The sequence below is a fragment of the Sceloporus occidentalis genome, unplaced genomic scaffold (genome assembly GCF_023333645.1).
Source record: "Sceloporus occidentalis isolate IW3139 unplaced genomic scaffold, rSceOcc1.0.p SCAF_1, whole genome shotgun sequence".
Lineage (NCBI taxonomy): Eukaryota > Metazoa > Chordata > Lepidosauria > Squamata > Phrynosomatidae > Sceloporus > Sceloporus occidentalis.
In genome coordinates, this window is record NW_028316981.1 from 132,842,776 (window position 1) to 132,866,141 (window position 23,366).

General features: G+C 40.6%; 1 protein-coding gene across 1 annotated transcript; it reads right to left on the reverse strand.

Moving 5' to 3' along the window:
• Positions 1-1,714: 1,714 nt before the first annotated feature.
• On the reverse strand, positions 1,715-22,542 carry LOC149322196 (5-hydroxytryptamine receptor 3A-like). The gene is made up of 8 exons (XM_089524312.1): positions 22,471-22,542; positions 21,007-21,051; positions 20,779-20,888; positions 19,121-19,290; positions 17,688-17,851; positions 7,897-8,107; positions 4,703-4,870; positions 1,715-1,983 (listed from the first exon to the last, which is right to left on the reverse strand). Exons 1-8 carry the CDS (start codon positions 22,540-22,542, stop codon positions 1,715-1,717), a joined length of 1,209 nt encoding a protein of 402 aa, XP_089380438.1.
• Positions 22,543-23,366: the final 824 nt, after the last annotated feature.

Here is a 23,366-nt window from a genome sequence, read left to right on the forward strand (position 1 = left end):
AGTAGTATATACCTCATTATTTCTTTGATCATTTAGTGTTGTGAATGTTTGGGTGAAAGACCTCTTGTGGGAGTTGTTCTTAGCAATGATTTTAATTTAATGCAGGAGTTGGGTAAGATTTGGCACAAATACCTAGGGACCCTTATACCAAATTTCATCAGGGCTACAGTGCACTATTAAAGCAAACCACATATTTCTGATAAAATTAGTTGTTTGTGGAATATTAGTTGTTGTTGTTGTATTCAAGTTGTTTTTGACTTATGGTAACCCCATAATGGGATTTTCTTGGCAAGTTTCTTCTGAGGAGGTTTGTCACTCGCATCCTCCGAGGCAAGAAAGTGTGACTTGCCCAAGGTCACCCAGTGAGCCATAATGTAAACCCTAGTCTCCAAATTCATTGTCCAATGCTCAAACCAATGCTCAAACCACTACACCATGTTTATACATCTCTCTTTTTAATGAAAAGATATGTGATTTTCAGGAAGCCAGAAACAGATTTTCCGATTTCTGGTTGTTGCATTCTTGAGAATTTTGGCTGCACTAACTGACAGAGCTGTGTGGTTTTTGTGAGTGCAGCTCATGCAGGCATAGAATAGTCTTTGTCCCTACCCAAGTAATGCACCTTGTGTTTAATGAGAGTTTTTGTGCCAAAGTCAAATCAAACCAAACAGTTTCAAAAGCGTTCCCAGAAATGGCGCCTCCTGGAACACATCGAGAACCCGATGGGAACGCCGGCAGCAGCGGCGGCGTTCCACCGTGCGGTAAACTAGCGTTCTGGTTCCCATCGGGTTCCCATCACGCTCCGTGCGCGCCCGCGCTCGTGCTCGTTAGAACACATCGGGGGATAGTTTTGCCCCCATGCGATAACCTTCATTAACTTTGCTGAGATGTCAGGCCTGAAAACATGTTACTCAGTGGGGCCCTGAAAAATTAACACTCTAGGGCTGCGTTCCCACTATGATTTAAAATGAATTGCTGATTAGGTTATATGACTGTCATTCCCATTGGAAATAGGTTCTTTCCTGACACTAGTTCTTTGGTGGTTCTTTTGAAAAGAATCGATTTCAAAGCGTGTTCAACAAGTGGGAATGACAGATCATTCTAGAGGGGAGGGTCTAATGGCGTAGGGATGTTTACCATCCCTCCTCAGTTGTTGGTAGATCCACCACCACCATCCCCCCAGCTCTCAGCTCTGCCTTTGTGCTTGTGGTGTCACCTATGGGCGCATAATTTTTTTTAAAAAATGATAGAAGATTTGATTCACTAATTTTGTAACTACTTGCCTTAAAGACTGCAAAACCAATGAATCTAATCTTCTATCAATTTTATTTTTTTAAAAAAGTTCCCAAGCTGGGCTGCCACTTACGTCACTGATGATTGACATGCATTTTGAAGTGGTGCAAACAAGTGGGGATGACAATTGTACCAAAAAAGAAATGATTATGAGGGGATAATGAAAAGATCCACTTTCATAGTGGGAATGATGGATCTTTTGGAATCGATTCTCCGACACGGAGTGAAGGCGAATCGCAAACTGGATTAAACTTAAGTGGGAATGAGCCCGAGGTTTCTCAACATATCATCATATGGTCATTAGTGGTCCCATGCAACCAACAGCAGGTAAACTAGCACAATTAATCTCACATGTGGATTCTCTGGTCTATGAGAATGATGGGGCCTTTGCTCTGCATTGTAAATCCCAATGATCTATACTTTAGTTTGCCCACCTTATAATAATGAAGCCTAAAAATAAGATTGACAAAATCAAACGGATATAATAAAGCCCCTTCTCCACAAAAAGTACAATTTCATCCTGTGTGGCCTGTTCAGGTACATCCTGGCATTTTTCTAGGGCTAAGTGTTTCTTGATCTGTTGCAGCTCCACATTTAGTTGTTTTAGAAATGCCAGGCTGTCTGCTGCAGCACTGTTTTCTGCCAATGCAAGTGGAGCACTCTGATCATTCTCCTTAGGCATCTCAGATCCTGTATGGAAGAAAATGAGGAGAAGATATAAAGACATTAAAAGAAATGATTGCCTAAATCATGGTAATACTCCTTAAGAAAGTAGACCCATTGAGTCAGTGGGGCTTACCTATGTGCTGACTCACACTATTCAACAATTGATTGAATGGGTCTACTCTGGTTGGTGTTAACCAATAGATTTATTGCATGGCTTGTAAAACTGGTTTACCTCTATCCGGCTTAAAGCTTTATTCAGGGGGCATCCTAATGTTATCAGAAGGTTTTTGCTGCCTAATTTGCCACCCGAATACAGCCCAGGTCCATCCCCACTTCCAGGAGTGTTCTCCATGGCTCTTTTCGGATATGGGAGTTTTCTGACTTAAGAAAATGGCTGGCGGAGTGCTCCTGGAAGCAGAGATGGACCTGAGCTGCATTTGGGCAGCAAATTAGGATACTGCCCAAATTAAGCATTAAGCCGGACAGAAGTAAACCAGTTTCACAAGCCATGCAATAAGCCTCCAATAGATGCCAAAATATGTTTGTCTATCCCTAAAGTTTAAGAATACAGGAATGCATAGTGAAAGAAGAACAGCTGAGTGTTTGGGTTCTCAGTTCTAATCTATGATTTTGTTGCAGAAATTTTGAATGCCGTTTCTTATAACACAGTACAGATGCAATGACCTACACTTCCAACTGGACAGAAATAGCATGCCTCCACCTTCATTACTGCTTACACCAGCCAGGTGGAATGATAGGGTTTGCCCTGCAGAACTCAGCCGTAATAAATGATCAACATCCTTTGGAAGACATAGTCAAGTTGCTGGCACACTGTAGAATTATTGTAGTTTGACAGTACTTTAAATGTCAAAGCTCTATCCTGTGGAATCCTGGAATTTGAAGATTGTTGTGGAGCCAGGGCTCTCTGATAGAGGTTAAATATCTCACAAAACTATAAATCCCAGAATTCTATATCCTTGAGCCATGACAGCATTGAGCCATGACAAGCAGTGTCAAATGGCATTATTTTTGCAATGTAGATGCAGCCTTAGCCAAGAAGACTCTCAAGGGCTGCATCTGCACTGTTGAAATAATACAGTTTGACACTGCTTTAACTGCCATGGCTGAATACTATGGAATCCTGGGATTTGTGGTTTGTTGTGGCACCAGAGCTCTCAGAATTCCATAGTGTTGAGCCATGATAGTTAAAGCAGTGTCAAACTGAAATATTTCTGTAGTGCAGATGCAGCCAAGGTCTCTGCCTAAAGTAGGCAGGTCCACGTGGCTCATGATCTTTGTACTTTCCATCCTCATGTAAAATGATATGAAATTAAGTATTTCAAATTTTCCAATCTATAGTGAATAATACAGCCCTGTTAATCAAAATTTATTTTGATTTACTTCCACCTTCTAAACTAAATTATCACTCAGAAATGACACATTTGATACGCAAAATAATTAATGCTATTCTCTCAGGCTAAAATAAGGTTGCTTCCACAACACTAGCTGTCTCCCCTTACTGGATAATTCTTGTGCCTTTCAATGGCTCGGGCTAGCCAATTTCCTCTTGACAGCAACCTCATCCCTATTGACTCTCCATCTCAAGATGTTAACTGCTTCCTAGCATTAATTCATATTCTATGTTTGGAAGGCAACATAAAAGAGTATATGCAACATCATATAACGTTGTAATACAAGTTAATATAAGAGTGCACTACAAGATAAAGATTAGGCTGCTATCACAACAGGATAGAATTCAGAAATTCTATAGTTAAACATAATGGAGTGAAGGTGGTGAACAGGTGTTTGAAAACATCATCATACAAGCAACACTTCTTGGAGAACTGGGATTGGTACCAGCTCTCTCTTGCATGTACAGTTGGAAAAAGACTGTGTTTGTTGCTGTGAAATGCATGAAATACACATAACACCGTCACAGAACCCAGCCAATAAAAAGGGTAAGAAGAACATCTGAATGGATCTATAACTAAAGGGATTAGCTACTATAGACCCACAAAATGACCTCTGAGATTTCCTAGGTTGCTTCCACACCACAGCACATTACCAGGAAGAGGACTTTCCCTGTGAAGAAATTATTCTCAACGTGCTTTCAGGCCGCTGCTATTGTTATATGTATATTCAGCAGATGAAAGAACTTGGCTACCACTGCCTCACTGTGTCCCTTGTTTTTTTTCTGCCCATGAAATGAAGAGTAGAGGGAACTCTCCAGGAATTTGGAGAGAGGTGTGTGTTTCTTGGTGCAGAGGAATGGAAGGCTAATGCACTCATAATGGACACTCTTTTGCCTGTTAAGGAATAGAAACTTCAAAAGAGTGGTGACAGGAGAAAATAAAGGTATGTCTAAACTGCACAGTTATATCAGTCAGACAGCTGATCAACACAGTTATATCAATCTGACTCCATCCCACAGAATTCCTAAGTTAGTATGAGACAGAGTTCTCTACTAGGGAGATATAGTGCTGTAGTACCAGGGAATTGCAGAATTCCACAGGAAGGAGCCATGGCAATTAAACCAATACCAAACTTCTTCAGGGATATTTTCCCATTTTGCCTCAGAGGAGAAGTTGGAATACAATCCCCTAAAACTAAACACACATCATGTTAAGAGATCTTATTCCTCTTCCCCAGCTTCTCAGAACCTGTTTTTCTCTGCCAATTATTATTATTATTATTATTATTATTATTATTAGCCAATGTTATTTACCTGTTGGCGAATGCTTACCCAGGTACATCACAGGTTCCTCGGATTCTTTTTTCTCCTTTCTCTTAAATCTATTTACAAATGCAGCCAAGGGTACGAGATTTGCTTTCTTTTCCCTGAGATACAGCACGAAGGCATTCTCCATGATACCAAGGATCATAAACATGAACATGCCGCTGAAAAACATTGCTACATCAAAGAAGAAACAGGAGTGGTGAACATGGGTCCTTGAAGGCTTTTCTTAAAAGTCTGATCTCATAAACAGAGCTACACAAATTATTTGATGTGATGATCACATATTATGAGTAACTGTGTGAGGAGGCTGGGTAGGAGCAGATATTGGAAGAGGCAAGAACCTTTGCTTTGCTTTTGTTTGTAGAGAGAATGGGGCTGGCATAACTGGGTGGCCTGGCATCTAGAAGAGATTTGGTAGTGAACCAGAGCTGACTAGACTGGCAGCTGAATTTTTCTTCATAATGATGACAATGTTCTCTGCTAGGGTTCATAGCTCACAAGCATCCAAGGCCCAAAGAGAGCCAAAACCAGACATCTAGACTATGGCAGAATGAGTGGGTCCCAATGATCTTAGAGGAATGATGTCACAGGATAAGTTTGGTAATTAAATATGACATTAAGTCTGAATTAAGGGATATCAGCAGTTCCATTCATATAAAAACACAAAAAGTCTAACACATGAGAAAATACTTATTTGGTTGAAGATTAAATTTCCCAAGTTCCACACTGAACTGAAAAACTGTTTGTTTTTTTCAACTTCGTTTTAAAAACTTTTGTTGCCGCTGCTTTTTAACAGGACATGAGCTGCTCTGCAACCAAATAAGCCCTTTCCAAGCAAAAAGAAAGTCTTTCAAACTCTGTTTTTAATTGTTCTATGTCCCTAGTGCTCATGTGGCCAATAAGGGGAGCAGGCTCTGCCTGCATTGAAATACCTCAATACCATCTGAACTGGCAACATTTCAGACAGGATGTAGACCTCTGACTCTATTGTCACCATTTCTCTCCTGTATGACTTTTAACATCTTTACCTGATAAAGAAACCAGTGAAGCTTCTATAGCTTGCATAGTGTATTTCACATTTTGTAGTTAGTCCATAAAAGCATGAAATTAGTGACTTTTTGAACAACAGGAGGAAAAAGCATGAGAGTTTTTCATGGCTAGTCACACAGACAGACCAGTAATTATTAATCAGACACATTGAAGTTAACAATTAAACAAAATTAGTATTTACAGATGTAGTGGGTTGATCCAATGGTGGCTTACCCTACTTTTGCACTTTGCACTCATTTTGCAGCACTTGAAGTAAGCTGAGGACAAAGGGAGGAAATGGTAGAAGAACAGAGAATGTGGGACACTGTAAAAACAGGATTTATCAGGACAGATGGAGGGCATGATTTTGGAGGGATACAGGAAGGTTGCAGGGATAGAAGATTCTAGGAAATATCGGGTATCAAGCTTTATGCGACTTTAATTTATTTCCATTAGCACAAGAACATAATTAGAAATAATCCAATTTGTTTAGCAATCTCCCTCACAACACACACCTATTTATATATGGTTTCAAAGCTCTGTTTTACCAGCATGTTTAACACGGTTGCCAAGCAGATCCCTGCTGTTAATTTTGGAGAGGGTCTCAATTCCTTTTACTATCCCATGATAGTAAAGAGTTAAGGCTACTGTTCTAGTTAGCCCTTTAATGTTGAGAAGAGGGAAGGAGAAGGATGTATGTACACTACAGAATTAAAGGAGTTTGACAGCATTTTAACTTCTATGTCTCTATCCTACATAATCATGGGGTTTTATATTCATTCTGGTCTATCAGAGAGCTCTGGTCCCTCACCAAATTACAAATAGAGTCATGGCAGTTAAAGTGGTGTGCAACTCCTTTAATTTTGTAGTGTGGCTACATCCAAAGAAGAACAGAAAGAAGAAGAGAAAGAGGAGGAAGAAAATGAAGCAGGAGAAGAAGGAAGAGGAATGGAAGAAAATTGTTGTCAACTTATCTATATTCCTGAGGAGAAGGAGAAGAGAGTTGTTGTTGTTAGCATATGTACTGTTAGCTTGGGTCTAGGTTAAGGGGAGGACCGTCATCTCCCTGTAGGAGCCCATTTTTAAGATCATCTGGAGAGATCCTCCTCTCTGTCCTTCTACCTTCTCAGGCTCATGTGGTGGGGACAAGGATAGGACCTTCTCAGTGGCTGCTCCCAGACTTTGGAATTCCTTACCCAGAGGGGCCAGGGTGGCCCCATTCTAGCTATCTTTCTGGTGGTAAGTTAAAACATTTTTGTGCCTCCAGGCTTTTACAAATGGTTATGGTTGGGCTCTTAATGCTGTGTGGTGCTGCTTTTGTAGTTGTTTAAGAGCCTGTATATAGTTTTATATTTATTGTTTAAATGTGTTTTAGTATTTTCAGTTGTTTTACTATGTACTGTTTTTAAGTGCTTTTATATTTTTAATTGTATATTATTCTTTTAATGAGTGATGTGTTTTAATACTGTACTAGTTTAATTCTGTTTTAATGCTCACTTTTGTATGTTTTCAATTGTATTTTTCTTTGAATCTGTAAGCCAGCTCATGGAGAAAAAGTGGGATATACATAAATATAATAATAATCATTGTCTATATTCCTGGGAAGAATATAGATACAGCTTTCTGGAAAGAAGAATATAGATGTAGGAGGCGGTGGTGGAAGGAAGGAAGGAAGGAAGGAAGGAAGGAAGGAAGGAAGGAAAGACTAAACTTTATTACAACTCACTAATTATTTAAAATGGGGTACTACCAAGCTCTACTAATTTTTACAGTCTAGTGTTAGGAATGGGCACCACAACTGCTCTACCTTAAAGGGATATGCTAAGGACCTCAAGGTAACATATATGAAGTGCTTTAAAAATTCCTAACTGCTGTATAAAGTGCCATACAAATGCTAAAGTGGTATAATGTTGCACAAAAAGAGAATCATAATACCACATTAGCATTTGTACGACACTTTGTACAGCAGTTAGATGCCTTTATGTTATATTAGACATCTTTATAATAGGCACAAACTAATGAGGCACAAATAATGTCCCCATCAAAAAATGAGTTGCCAACCAAGGCTCTACTCGTTTAACCATGTTGTGCACTGGACCCATGGAAATAAATCCAAATTTGACAGGCCCTAACTGTTCAGACTGTCATTGCTGAAGAATTCACCCAGTTACCTATCACTGGTGGTTCATCTGATGTTGCTGGTAGCATATCATTAAGAATCAGGGACAAAAATGAGACTTCTAGGATCAGGGTTATTTTGAAGGCAATCTTTTCTCCGGGAATGGTAAAGGCATAAGAAATTGCCATGTCCACTAAAAAGAGAGCAAACGTTGGCACGATCAGCACTAACACATGCAGAATGGATCTCCTTGACATAGTAATCTGTCCAAAAAGACAAGGGGAAAGATTTAAATATATCAAAGTTTAAAGTGGAGAACATAGCATTTTCAATGTAATATTGAATACTAATACTAATATTGAATACTAACAAATCCAAGAGTATGAACAAAACTGTGCAATGTCTGATACGCCGGGATAAGGAGAAATACTACAATGACCAATGCAGAGAAATCGAAGACAAAAACAAAAAGGGAAGAATGAGAGACCTCTATCAAAAAAAAAATCCTAGAAATTAAAGCCAAGTTCAAACCAAGGACAGGGATGCTTTATGGAGAAAAAAAGAACATAATGCAGGAACAAGAAGAAATAAGAAGACGTTGGAGGCAATACACAGAAAAGTTATACAAAAGAGACAAGTGAATGAATGATATTTAGAATGAGGGGCCATATAAAGACGAACCCCAAATTCTAAGAAGTGAAGTGGAATCTGCAATAAAGGAAATGGGAAAAAATAAATTACCGGGAACAGGTGATAATCCCAATTGAACTGCCACAGTGCCTACATACAGATGCAACTATAGTGCTAACTGAAATATTCCAACAAATATGGAAAACAAAGAGGTGGCCAACAGACTAGATAAGCTTGATATGCATACCAATCCACAAGAAAGCAGATACAAAAGACTGCAGCAACTATAGCACTATAGCACTAATCTCATATGCAAGCAAAATAATGCTCAACATTCTGCAGCACAGACTCCAACATACATGGTGAGAGAAATTCCAGAGGTGCAAGCAGGATTCAGAAAAGAAAGGGGCACTAGGGACCACATTGCAAACATGTGATGGCTAATGGAGTGCACCAAAGAATTCCAAAAAAGAATCAGCATGTGTTTCATAGAATCATAGAGTTGGAAGAGACTGCAAGGGCCATCCAGTCCAACCCCCTGCCATGCAGGAACTCACAATCAAAGCACCCCGACAGATGGTCATCCAGCCTCTGTTTAAAGACCTCCAAGGAAGGAGACTCCACTACGCTCTGAAGAATAGTGTTCCACTGTCGAACAGCCCTTACTGTTAGGAAGTTCCTCCTAATGTTGAGGTGGAATCTCTTTTTCCTGGAGCTTGCATACATTGTTGGACATTTTTTTGTATAGATCATGAAAAACTATGAAACACACGCAAAGACATGAGGGTGCAACTACATCTGATAGTCTTGATGCGGAAGCTGTACCAAGGATAAGAGGCCACTGTCAGAACAGAATTCGGGGAAACAATAGGAAAAGGGGTCAGGCAAGGCTGCATCCTATCACCTTACAGAATTAGAATCAGAAAAAGGAGGAGTGAAAATAGGAGGAAGCAAAATTAACATCCTAAGATATGCAGACAACACCATAATAAATACATTGAGTAATTGGAACAGTTAATAAGAAAGGTCAAAGATGAAAGTGCAAAGGCAGATCTGATGCTGAACATAAAGAAAACAAAAATAATGACCACAGAAAAAATACACAAATTCAATCTAGACAACAAGGAAATTGAAATAGTTTAATAATAATAATAATAATAATAATAATAATAATAATAATAATAATAATTTTTATCCCACCTCTCCCAACGGATCGAATTCCCATATCTAGGATCAAACATTGACCAGAGTGGAGACTGCAGTCAAGAAATAAGAAGACTAGAAGTGGAAAGGGTAGCTATGAAAGATACCAAAAAGCCTCTTTGAAAATTACAAACAAGAATGGATTTTATTCTTAAATCATTTTAAGGAAACTTGGATTATTTAATATTTGTAAAATATAATATTAAAGAAAACTATACTAGAACAATAACAATAATCCATGTTAACTTTTCAAGACCAACATTTAAGCTATATAAGTTTGAAGAAACATTTAAACATAAATTAACAGAGTTGTGAAATTTCAAAGATAAATTGTATTAAATAGACAGTGATAAAGGAAGAAAAAGAAGGAAAAAAGTAGACAGAACAGTCTGTAATTATGGGAATTATGAACTTCCCAAAATAATGGTGGAGGGTGGGAAAGGGATTTAGAAAAATTTGCAGTATATAATCTTTGCAAACCATGTTAAATTTTTAAAACATTAATAAAACTTTTAAAAAAGAAAGATACTAAAAACAAAGACATATAACTGAGCACTAAAGTCAGAATTGTTCAGGGCATTGTGTTTCCAATTAGCATGTACAGATGCGAGAGCTGGACAGTGAAGGAAGCAGACAGAAAGCAAATCAACTAATTCGAAATGTGGAGCTGGAGAAGATTACTTAGGATACCATGGGCAGCCAAGAAGACAAACAAATGGGTTCTAGAGCAGATCAGACCAGAGTCCTCCTTTGGAAGCAAAGATGATCAAGTTGAGACTATCGTACTTTGGTCACATAATGAGAAGACATAGATCACTAGAAAAAACAACAATGCTAGGAAAAGTAGAGGGTAGAAGAAAGAGAGGAAGGCCACAAACCCCTTTCTTTTGGTTCATGTAGGAACCAATGATACTGCAAGGCACAGCCTTCAGAGTATCAGAAGGGATTATGAGGCTCTGGGTAGGAAGCTGAAAGAGATGGATGCACAGGTTGTCATCTCATCTCTTCTCCCAGCTGAAGGGCATGGTCCAGGAAGGAAGAGGAAAATAGCAGATGTAAACAACTGGCTCCGTAGATGGTGTCCCCAAGAAAGGTTTGGATTCTTGGATCATGGGCTGCGGTTCCATGAGGGCGGACTTCTGGCAAGGGATGGTTTGCACCTAATGCCAGCTGGCAGAAACATTTTTGCCAATAGTCCCAAAAATTTGGTCAGGTTTTTTTTAACTGACTTATATGGGGGAGGGAGACAGTATTTTGGAAGGCAAGAGTTCATCAAGGGCTGGAAATAAATTATAGAGGGAACAAGGCAAATAGTGCAAGGACCCAACAGTGAGAGGCAAAAAACTTACACAGGCAGCAAGTGGGGAGGACCCACGGTCCTAGATATCTCTACACTAATGCACAAAGCATGGGTAATAAACAGGATGAACTCCTAGCATAACAAAGCAAATATGATATAGCAGGCATCACTGAAACCTGGTGGGATGAATCTCATGATTGGAACACAGTAATAGAGGGGTATGACTTTTTAAAGAGAAATAGAGCAGACAAGAAAGGAGGAGGAATAGAAAAAAGAGGATCCCAACAATTATCATCCAGTTAGTCTGACATCAATATCAGGAAAGATTCTAGAGCAGATCATTAAACAGAGAGTCTGTGAACATTTAGAAGACAATTCCATAATCACAAAAAGGCAACATGGGATTCAGAGAAACAAATCATGCCAAACAAACCTTCTCTCTATAGTTTTTTGTGGATTTTTCAGGCTATGTGGCCATGTTCTATCAGAGTTTCTTTCTAAAAAGGCCATCCTGGCCACATAGCCTGAAAAACCCACAAAAAACTATGGATGCCAGCCATGAACCATGAAAGCCTTCGGCTAAACCCCCCCCCCCTCTCTCTCTTTTAAATAAAATTAGCAGCATGGTATATGAAGGGAACACAGTGAATATTGCATATTTTGATTTCAGTTAGGCCTTTGACAAGGTCCCCCATGATAATCTTGCAAACAAGATAGTAAAATGTGGGTTAGACGAGGCAACTGTTACATGGATTTGTAATTGTTCGACCGAACCCAAAGGGTGCTCAACAATGGTTCCGTTTCATCCTGGAGAGAAATGACCAGTGGGATCCCACAGGGTTCTGTCCTGGGCTCAGTGCTATTCAACATCTTTATCAATGACTTAGATGAAAGAACAGGGGGCATGCTTATCAAATCTGCAGATGACACCAAACTAGGAGGAGTAGCTAATACCCCAGAGGACAGGATCAAAATTCAAAATGACCTTAATAGATTAGAAAGCTGGGCCAAAGCTAACAATTTCAACACAGAGAAATGTAAGGTACTGCACTTAGGGCAAATTTTTTTTGATATGCATAGATATAGGATGGGAGACACCTGACTGAATGAGACTATGAGGTTTATCACACTATACTCTTAACGAGCCATGATTCCAGTGTGACTCCTCTAGCTGCCTCCTGCTGCATTCTGGGATTGGCAGTTTTAAGGAGGGGTATTTAGAATTCTCAGGCACAGAAGTTCTCTGCCTGAGAATTCTAAATACCCCTCCTTAAAACTGCCAATCCCAGAATGCAGCAGGAGGCAGCTAGAGGAGTCACACTGGAATCATAGCTCGTTAAGAGTATAGTGTGATAAACATCTATGTGTGAAGGGGATCTAGGTGTCCTAGTAGACCACAAGTTGAATATGAGTCAATAGTGTGTGATGTGGCAGCTAAAAAGGCCAATGCAATTCTAGGCTGCATCAATAGAAGTATAGTGTCTAAATCAAGGGAAGTAATAGTGCCACTCTATTCTGACTTGGTCAGGCCCCACCTGGAATACTGTGTCCAGTTCTGGGCAAAACAATTCAAAAAAGATGTAGAGAAACTGGAGCATGTCCAAAGGAGGGTGACTAGAATGATGAAGGGCCTGGAAACCATGCCCTATGAGGAATGACTTAGGAAGCTGGGGTGTTTAGCCTATAGAAGAGAAGGTTAAGAGGTGATATGATAGCCCTGTTTAAATATTTGAAGGGATGTCATATTGAGGAGGGAGCAAGCTTGTTTTCTGCTGCTCCAGAGACTAGGACCTGGAGCAATGGATGCAAGCTACAGGAAAAGAGATTCCACCTCAACATTAAGAGGAACTTCCTGACAGTAAGGGCTGTTCCACAGTGGAACAAACTCCCTCGGAGTGTGATGGAGTCTCGTTCCTTGGAGGTATTCAAACAGAGGCCAGATGGATAGACCCGATCAGGGGAGGTTATGGGTAAGAGCCAGCAAGATCTGGGCAAGACAGTGGAAGATAGGGATTCTTGAAGATGTCTCATCCACAGGGTCACCACGTGTTGGAACTGACTTGAGGGCAGCTAACAACAACAACAATGTCAACATTAGGAAGAACTTCCTGACAGTAAGGGCTGTTCGACAGTGGAACAAACTCCCCTGGAGTGTAGTGGAGTCTCCTTCCTTAGAGGTCTTTAAACAGAGACTGGATGGCCATCTGTTGGGGATACTTTGATTTACATTTCCTGCATGGCAGGGGGTTGGACTGGATGGCCCTTGCGGTCTCTTCCAACTCTACGATTCTATTCTATGATTCCATGAAGTGCTGAACTTCTCACCATCATGAAGATCTTATTCCTGAAGAAGAAAACTAAAAAGGAAAACCACCAGTATATGATGCAAATATTAAGTGATAAATGCCCATCATCCTCAAAAGTGAAGATGTGGTGTGTCAAGTTTCAGCATGGAGATTTTGAGACCAAAGATGCAGCAAGATCTGGGAAGCTTTTAACGGTGTCAGCTCATGAAATTGTTGAGTATGTTTATGTCCTGATTTTAACAGATCGGCAAACCTCATCTAAAACCATTTCTGAGACACTAGAGCTATCCCAGAAATGCATTGAGTTTATAATTCATGAGCAGTTGGCTATGCAGAAGCTGTTAGCCAAATGGTCACCAAAATGTTTGACTGCTGACCAGAAACTGAATCAAGTGGATACCTCCAAGTTGTTTTTGCAGTATTTTGAATCATCTAGTGATAATTGTTTGGAAGGACTAGTCACTGTTGATGAAACATGGTTACATCACTGTGATCTGGAGACCAAACAACAGCCCTTGCAGTGGAGTCACTTCTCCACAGCTGAAGAAATTCAAGACTCAAAGGTCAGTAAGAAGGGTTATGTCACAATCTTTTAGGATAAGAAAGTATTTTGATGGCTGACTATCTTCAGAAGGGCCAAACAATGCAGAATCCTACTCAAACTTACTGTGCCAATTAAAGGAGGCACTGAAGGAAAAATTTGATGGAATCCATGGAAATGTGTTTTCTTTTTGTATGGCAATGCACCTGCTCACAGAGCTAGTAAGATGATGAATGTTTTGAAAAAAATTGGGGTTTGAGTACATAGACTATCCACCCTACTCATCAGCTCTTCCTCCATCTGTATTTTCTGTTTCCAACCCTTGAAATGTGTTTGAAAGAAAAGAATTTTTCAAATGATTCCAAGATGATAGCAGCAGCCGATCAGTATTTCTGTGACCAGACATCAAACATTTTTGAAAGGGTTAAAGAAACTTGAGAAATTATGTTATAAAAGCATTGAACTTTGGGGGGTGAATATGTGGAATAGCATGTAGGTTTCCTGGCTCTAAGTCATTCTCTTCTTGGTCAGGATATGAACCCTTCAGCACCCCTTTATACTGCTGCTGCTGCTGCTGCTGCTGCTACTACTACTACTACTACTAACAACATCAAAAATCTGGATGCTGGAGAAGAGTGCTGAGGATCCCACGGACAACCAAAAGAGCAAACAAATGGGTGCTAGAGCAGATTAAGCTGGAAACCTCCCAGGAAGCCAAGATGACCAAACAGGTTGTTGTACTTTGGACACATCATGAGAAGGAAGGACTCATTGAAAAAGAAATAATGCTAGGAAAGGTGGAGGGAAGTAGGAAGAGTTGAAGGCCACATGTCAGATGGATGGACTCTATTAAGGAGGTCACAGGTTTTATGGGGTTGCAGGTATTAAGCAGAGCAATGGAGGTCAGAGGATCTGTCACTGTCCTGCTTACTTCTACTGGGGACAGCACAGCAGGAGAATATACAAAGGAATAGTTCAGAGTCCAGTCCAAAGGTCACACAATACCAGTCAGTCAGTCACAGCACAGGGCAGAGGAAGAGCATAGTCACAAGGCAAGTCCAGAGGTCAGATAACCAGAATCACGAATCAAAGAGCAAGGGACAACAAGACTAGTTGTCAGCTGCAAAGAACCTCTTGCAGCTGGAGGTCTTTTAAAAGGTTTCTGCTTCTCTCAGCTGAAACCTATTAGCTCTCCCCTTGGCTTCTAGCCTGGAAGAACGCCTCAAAGACTCCTTGACCTGTCTTTGCTCCACAGGTTCTAGCACCTGCAGCCTAGAGTCCATAGAGTCTGTTTCTCCCTCTGCAGCTTCCTGACCCTGCTCTGGGACTGCTGATCCAGGCAGCCCCCGAACTGCCCCTGTCTCAGCCTCCTCTATGTCTTCAGAGTCTTAGTCCTCTGACTGTGCCTTTAAGTCAGATCCAGGGCAGTCTATGACAGTCACCATGAGTCGAGATCGACTCAAGGGCAGTTAACAGCAACAACAAATGGCAATTAAAACAATCAAATACACAGACAACCATTTCTTACTACTGCTTAGTTATGTTAGTCCAAAATATAACGTTTAAATGTTGGACTTTCATGATACAGGTACAGAAGGTCTATAAGGTACAGAAGGTCTGCCAAGTTACAAACAGTCAACACAAATCTGAGTTATAAGGAGGAAATAACATTTCTCATGGCATAGGTAGCAGGGCAGACACAAGGAAATTTTCTGCCTGTGGAAAATATGTAAAATGTTTGGAAAGTTTGAAGTTTTGTGTATGGCGGAGGGGGGAGGACTGGTTGGAGGCGGTGAGGGGAGAAGAGGCAGCAAGCTTTTTTGGGAAAAAAATCTTTACCCTTCACATTTTAGAAATTACTTTAGAAGAGAAACCTTCAGCCTCAGCCTGATTGCAAAGGGTTCATGGTGGGAAGATGGGAATGAAGCAAGGAAAGGGGCTTATCTCCTCCTCTTCCAAAGACAGCTGAGTCCGCCAGCCATGGGTTTCTCCCTTCGAGAAGAAAAAGGAATTTCTTTTTTCACTTTGGAGTGAGGGGCTGGTGTGATGGACAAGAGAGGTTCGGGGAGCACAAGGCGTGGAGGAATAGGCAGATTCGCATGGCAGAGCTTGACAATCTGGCTGAGGCTGAGGTGTCATGGAACAAGATGGGAAAAGGAATGACAAGCTGAGGCTGTTGGCAGGAAAGGAGTTGGTAGTGTTTATTTGTGGGGGCTTAACATATTCACAGCTTTTCCACTTTTGCATGGGCCCTGCATCCATAATCCCCATAAATGTGAAGGCTGACTGTATATTAAAAATAGTTTATCAGAAATACAATAATTACAGTTTGGATATCCTTTTTTTTGGTTACAAACAGAGGGCCTTATCACACGTGAAACAGGAGCTCCAATTCAAAACGAGGGGGGAGCAGAGTCACTTCGGTTCCAAGGCAATTCACTTGATGTATTATCATACCTGAGGAACAAAATTGTGGTCTCTACTTGGGCAAAGCGGAGCAAGTGCACATTGTATTACCACACCAGAGGGATTCAATGATTCGAATTGGCACCCTTGCACATGCTCAGTGGGGCTCTGGACGCTGTCATCCTTCCCTGCCCCCTCCTTAGCTGTCATCCTTCATCAGGGTGAAGGAGGAGGCAGGGGATGATGGGACAGATGGCAGGGTGCCAGAGGGGGCGAGATCAGGGTGAAGGAGGAGGCAGGGGATGATGGGACAGGTGCCAGGGTGGCAGAGGGGGTGAGATCGGGGTGAAGGAGCAGGCAGGGAATGATGGGACAGGTCGCAGGGGGTCACTGGGGGCGAGATTGGGGTGAAGGAGCAGGCAGAGGATGATGGGACAGGTCACAGGGGGTCACTGGGGGAGAGATTGGGGTGAAGGACCAGGCAGGAAATGATGGGACAGGGGGTCACTGGGGGTGCGATCGGGGTGAAGGAGCAGGCAGGGGATGATGGGATAGGTGGCAGGGGGTCACGGGGTGAGATCAAGGTGAAGGAGCAGGCAGGGGATGATGGGACAGGTGGCAGGGGGTCACTGGGGGTGAGATCAGGGTGATCTTCCACACCAGACCAATTCAAAATGAAATCGAAGTGAGCATGGAAACAATTTTTGTGAATTCGCTTGTTACTGAATTCACAAAAATGAGGAGTCACTCCGCATTGACTGTGGATCCGCCTCAGAACGACCCCCCCATAGAAAGCAATCATGTCTGATAATACATCACGTTATAACGTGAATACGCATGGCTGGACCCGCAGTGACTCTGGATCTGAGCTGCAAAACCCCTCGTGTGATAAGGCCCAGAGCTACTGTACAAAGTTCTGAAGTGTAAGAAACAACCGAACTGTAAGGAACCTCTTTAGTTTTGCCAAATTTTGAGGAGCAGTGAAAAGAAACAAAAGAGAAGAAGCCATTGACATTAGCAAAACAAAGAAAATTTATTTCTTCAACATGCTATAGCAGCATATCTAGAAAAAAACACTTTAAAACCTGCCTTTATAAAAGCATTTTAAAATCTATAGGTATTAAATCTGACACAATATGTTTACAGGAATATATATTTTCTTTTTTTATTCTTCTGTTTCCTGCCTAAGAAATATATTTATCACTGGTCCTTGTCTAAGAAAATCCTATGAAATTAATGGGATCACCATAAGTCAACAGGCAATTTTAAGGCTGCCTTGGAATGATAGAAAAATCTCCTTCTTTGGATAGTCTTAAACATAGGCTGGATAGCCATCTGTTGGGGTGTGCTTTGATTATGTATTCCTGCATGGGAGGGGGCTGGACTGGATGGCCTTTCTGCTCTTTTCCAACTCTGTGATTCTATGATTGATTCTAAGGCACATAACACATACACACCTCATAAATGACAGCATTGACGTTAGATATACCATCATATGAGATCATTTGCTCAGTGATCTTTAGTTCCTCAAACTTCCATTCACCATTGGTCAAATAATTTTTGTGACTTTCTTGATTTGCCATCTTGGAAGTTATAGCACTCTTCAGTAATAGTTGGTCCTCTAGAGATAATAGAAGACAAATGACAGTGAGCTGCCTCTTCAAAATAATGCAGAAATACAGACGAATGTTTGCCTCTTCAAGACAATGTAGTCAAAGTGTGCTTCTATCCAGATGACTCTCTTAATTGCAATCAAAAGGCACTCTGCAGTTATTCTGATTTTTTTTCCTTAATGAATTTTATTTGGCAAGAAAAGCAAAACAAAAGAAGGAGCTGGAACAAATAGGAAAGCAGCCAACCAAATGTCTGCATCCCCCAAAAACTTCCAGGAATGAAACAGGCAATGAGTCTGCAGTCAGTATCTTATGTTGGCAGAGGTACACCCAGTTATATCACCATAAGTACATTGGGGACACTGACAAAGGAGGTACCCAGTACCTTGGCACAACTCCATTACTACTCAGAGCCATTCATTAACTGCAGGGCTATGCCTGGACACTATTGAGCTGCCACTGCACAGCTGAAGAGGAAGCACCAAACTTTGCCCTTGGGATTGGGGAAGGTTTCTTCTTCACTTCCCGCTATGCACTGATGAAACTGGATAGTTTCCAGGCTCATCCTCATGGCCAGTCTATGACCAGAGGGGCAGAGCTGTGCCTGAGAGCTGTCTGCCTACCATTGCACAGTTGGGGAAGAGGTAGCAGCCTCTTGGATCCACAAGTATAATTATACTTTATGCTCCACCAAATAGGATCTTGGCCCTCCCCTGCAAATAAAAATCCACAGTCATGAGTTCATAAAAAGCATGCATTCTGTAGTACTGGGCCGGAATGTATGTCCTTTGATCTTATACCATAGCATAAGATTGCTTAGCATGCAAATAAAACCATAACATGGGATCACATGATTTATCAACAGTACATTGAGTGGTGATTGTGAATGCAAGCCAAAAAGATATCCATAAGAACAACTCATGGGTTCCTTTCTGGGAGAAAAGTGGCATAAAATGAAATAAATAAATCAAAAACACTGGCTCAATTTTTGAAGACACCAAAGACACTGAACTGGGAGGAGGGAGCAGGGTAGAACAGATATGCAAGGAAGAACACAGTGAATGAAAAAAGATATATGGGTAATAAAACAAGGAATGATGGATGTAGTAGGAAAAAATATTAGGGACTGAAAGCATAGATGGAAAAGAGGTGAAGTTCAGAAATGAAGTTGAATTTGAATACACAGAGTATAAACTGGGGATGTGCATTGAAAAGTAAATGCATGACAGGAGGAAGCCAAAAATCATAACAGTTCAGGGAAATATAACTGTGCTTACCATGATATACTGAAGCTGTCATTGTCAAGTTGCATTTTTGTTTGTCGAAAGGAAATGCATGGACATCTAGGTTGCAGGAGGAGGTAAGTCGATACGATTGTAAGAAATAAATACGACCCGTAGATAAGATGTTAACAAAAGGACTGGGTGTGAACTTGTCTTCATCAGCTCTAAAGACATAGTATGATAGTTATGAAAGGATGGTACTTTCCACATAATGGGCCATAGATTTGGCTTCCATGTGGAAAACATTTTCATCAGTGTAACCACCACTGAAGGTATGAACATGAGTAAAGAATGGCTTCATGAATTATGGATGATGCAGCAATATACTATATTATATACTTGAAAAGCAGCATAAAATACACATAGTCTATACTGTTTAAACACTTTCATATAGTTTTAGCAGAGACTTTGGGATTGATTTGTTATGCTTGATTTCTAGGAATGGGCTCTTCCAGATGGGGTAAATGTGTCACAAGATCACAGTATTTGGTTCTTAGCTTTTACAAACTATTCAAACAACATTTTTGTTTTCCTACACTATTTTCTAGCAATTCCCAGCACCAGCTGCAACATTTTATTCCTAACCTTGAACCGGTTTCTTTTTCATTCAAAGGCATATCGGGCGGGGGGGGGGGGGGCTCCTTCTTTTCTCTAGCCTATCTTTCTTTCATACATTTTAAAATAATTATAGTGCATGAGTGAAATGTCACTTTTGCAAGATCACCTCCACATTGCTCACTCACTTTTTATGCAAATTGAAGCACTGGAGGAGATTGTCTACAGCATGCCTGTGTATGTGAAGAAGGGCATGCTCAGAGAAAACACAATAATAACCCCATTATCTTTAACCACTATTGCTCTATAAATTCAAAATAGAAAGTAAATTCAAAATAAAAATGAAATTACCGTATATACTCAACTATACACTGACCTCATATCAAGGGCAGGTTTTAGGGGCAAAATTAAGGATTTTGATATGATCCTTGGATAAGTTGAGGGTTAAACTTAGAGACATGCAACAAAGGATCTAAATGACTGAGCAAAGGAAAACAGTGCCAAAGAACCTACAAAATTCTGGCAGGCATAATGGTTTTAGCTAACATTAAAGGCTGAATGAAAGAGAGAGCAGCAGAGAGAAGTCAGTGATTCCAGGACAGACTGCATTCTTGCATTTCACCAGGGGATGGTTCCCCTTTCAATAATATTTAAAGTATAGTATTTACATTGATCCATGAATAAGTCGACCTAGGTTTTTGGGGTCAATTTTTTGACTAAAATTTCTTGACTTATACATGAGTATATATAGTAAGAAGGCCATGGGAGAAAAAAAGAAGGATACTAGGTGGGGATTATAACAATCTGGAAACATATCGGGAGATTTGAGGATTTGGACACCCCTACATCTAAGGTCAACCTGCACATCACAAGCAATATACCCCCAAATAAACTGAAATATGCCATCTTTTTATTGAAGTCAGGAGTCTGGATGGGCAAGCAACAAGAAGCAACATTAAATGGTATGATATAAACTGGCACAAAGTTTGGATGAGCCTATCCATACATAGTACTGCATCAAGCCCAGCAATCAGCTGAACTTGCTTTCAAAATGCAGTCTGAAGCTATCATCAAAATATAAATAAAAACTGACTCACCGTTCATCTATGAAAATATCAGGGACCCAAAAAAGATTAGTCGGAACAGAGATACTGGAAATGTTACAGAGGTCCAAAGGATTCCAGGAGAGGAACTCATTTGTCCAGATCTAGCAGGGCAGGGATGGGAAAGAGTCAAAGATTAGTTGTTGTTTTTCAATCATAGCCTGCATTTCCCTGGAATGATGGCCCTGGATTTGCATTTACAGGGCAGAAAAAAAATCTTACCACATAAAGCCAGAAATAGAATGTGACCACCTGCAATTTTTCTTTCTGTAAATAAATAAAAGGGGAACTATTATTAGGAGAAAACCTGTACACCTCCTTTCTTGAAGAATTGAGAGAAAGGCTAGATTCAACAGTAGATTTCTACTGGTAGAAAAACAGATTGTGGAAGATTCCTGGACAACTGGAAGAGGCATGATTCTCCCTCCCTACTGCAGGTTTCCTTTCCCAACACTGAAATTGGCTCTTGAGAGCCGAGAAAGCCCTCCAGAGCTGCTTTTAGGTAACTTGGCAGGCTGCTAGTGTGGGTGAATGAGTGGAGGAAAAAAGTTTTGCAAGTTCATATGATGGAGGATTGGACTTCATTCATAGGCAGAGCTAGGCTGTACAGATTGACTCAAACATGATTCCAATAGTCTCCAATGGAGATTCCGCCTGAGCAGTGGGGGATTGGATTGCATTTGGAAAGGCTTGAGCTCTTGGGAAGAACTAGGTGGATGGCCACTATGAACATTTTTTCTCTTTCAACACACACACACAGACACACACACATCACACAAAACTGACAGATACCCTATGTCATTGCTGGGCAACTGCTGAACAAAGGAGGTAATTTCTTCATTATCGATGGAAAAAGCTTCATGTATCGAAGAAGTGGGCTGCAGTTTACAAAAGCTTATGCTGAAATAAATCAGAGAGCCTTAAATGCCATGAGCCTCCTTTCTCATAATGAATAAGTAAAGTGAGTGTCCTGCGATTCTCCTCCGAGTATTTCACTCTTCTATATAAGAGAGAACTTTTGAAGAAAGAACTCTTTGTTGCGTGACGGAAAACCCTGAATTTACATCTACATTTATGATGAACATGCTTTTCCTTGGTGAATTTTCTAGCTTACTGCATATACTCATGTATAAGTCTAGAAATTTTAGTCAAAAAATTGACCCAAAATACCCAAGTCAACTTATCCATGGGTCAATGTAAGTACTGCAGTTTGACTCTTATAAAAAAAGAATCCATTCCCTGATTAAGGCAAGACTATAATATGTCCAGGAAACACTGATCCCCTCTACTCTCTCATTCATCAAGCCTTTAGTGTGAATGCAAACAGTTTATCTCTTCTTAAATTTTGTAAGTTCTTCAGCACCGTTTTCATTTTTTATATCCTTTGTTACATAACCCTAAATTTTGCCCTCAGCATATCCATGGGTCATAACAAAATCTATAATTTTTGTCCCAAAACCTGCCCTTGACTTATACATGATGTCAACTTATAGTCAAGTGTATATGGTACCTTTCATAATGCTGTTTCTTCCACTGCAAGAAGAAATAAAAGCCTGAAGTTTTATGTTCTTTTTTTAAAAAGAGCTCTTTGTTCCTAAGGTTGCTTTGACCCCTACTCCTTCACCCACATATCTGGACTAGTCATGTGAAGGGAAAGCAAAGATATTATGAATACTTCTTTCTTACCACTGAAAGGATGGACACCAAGGTGAAGTCTAGGTCCACTTCAAAGGAGCTTTCCCAGTTCTTCTTGGGCATGGTGTATAAGAGGAGTTCTTTATTAGAGGAAATATTTAGATACTCAACCACATCATGGTAGCCACAGACCTGTTTCAGAGTGGCTTCTGGTAGGGACAAAAATTAGAACATAAATGTGTTGGCATGGGGAAATCCAAAGTCTTTGCTCTAGACCATGATAGCAAACCTTTTAGAGACTGAGTTACCAAACTGCAACCCAAAACCCACTTATTTATGGCAAAGTGCCACATCCCTCTGGCTTTCTAGTAATGAATTCTGGCAAACTCTATGCTTGGGCCAGGGTGCGCATGCCAAGAGAGAGAGCTGTGAGTGCCGCCCCTGGAACGCGTCCCATAGGTTCACCATTATTGCTCTAGACAGAACCAGACAGCCCTTGGCCTTCCTCTTCTCATGCTTTGTGGTTCAGTGGAACAGCCAATGCATAGCAAAACTGCTTTCTTTCTTTCTTTCTTTCTTTCTTTCTTTCTTTCTTTCTTTCCACCATCAATCCACCAAGCCGGTTGTCCCATGCCACAGCTGTCGGCTCTTCGCGTTCCTGTAGAATGTATAAGAGAAGAAGAAAATGGTCTTACCTGGCACCCAAAAGATGAGAAGACTAATTATGATCTCTCTCCACATTCTTCTGTGTTCTCAGATATTAAAAAAGCATATAAGAGTAAACCCAAGGAATTGCTAGGCTGCTATATTCACTGAGGGAAGGAACAGCAGTGTCTCAACATTACATTACTCTCTTGGCTGAGAGATAATGCATTTCATATTTATAGCTATTAATTCTACTTCGAGGCATTTGCTCATAATTAGCTCTTCATCAGCATCTTTCTCTT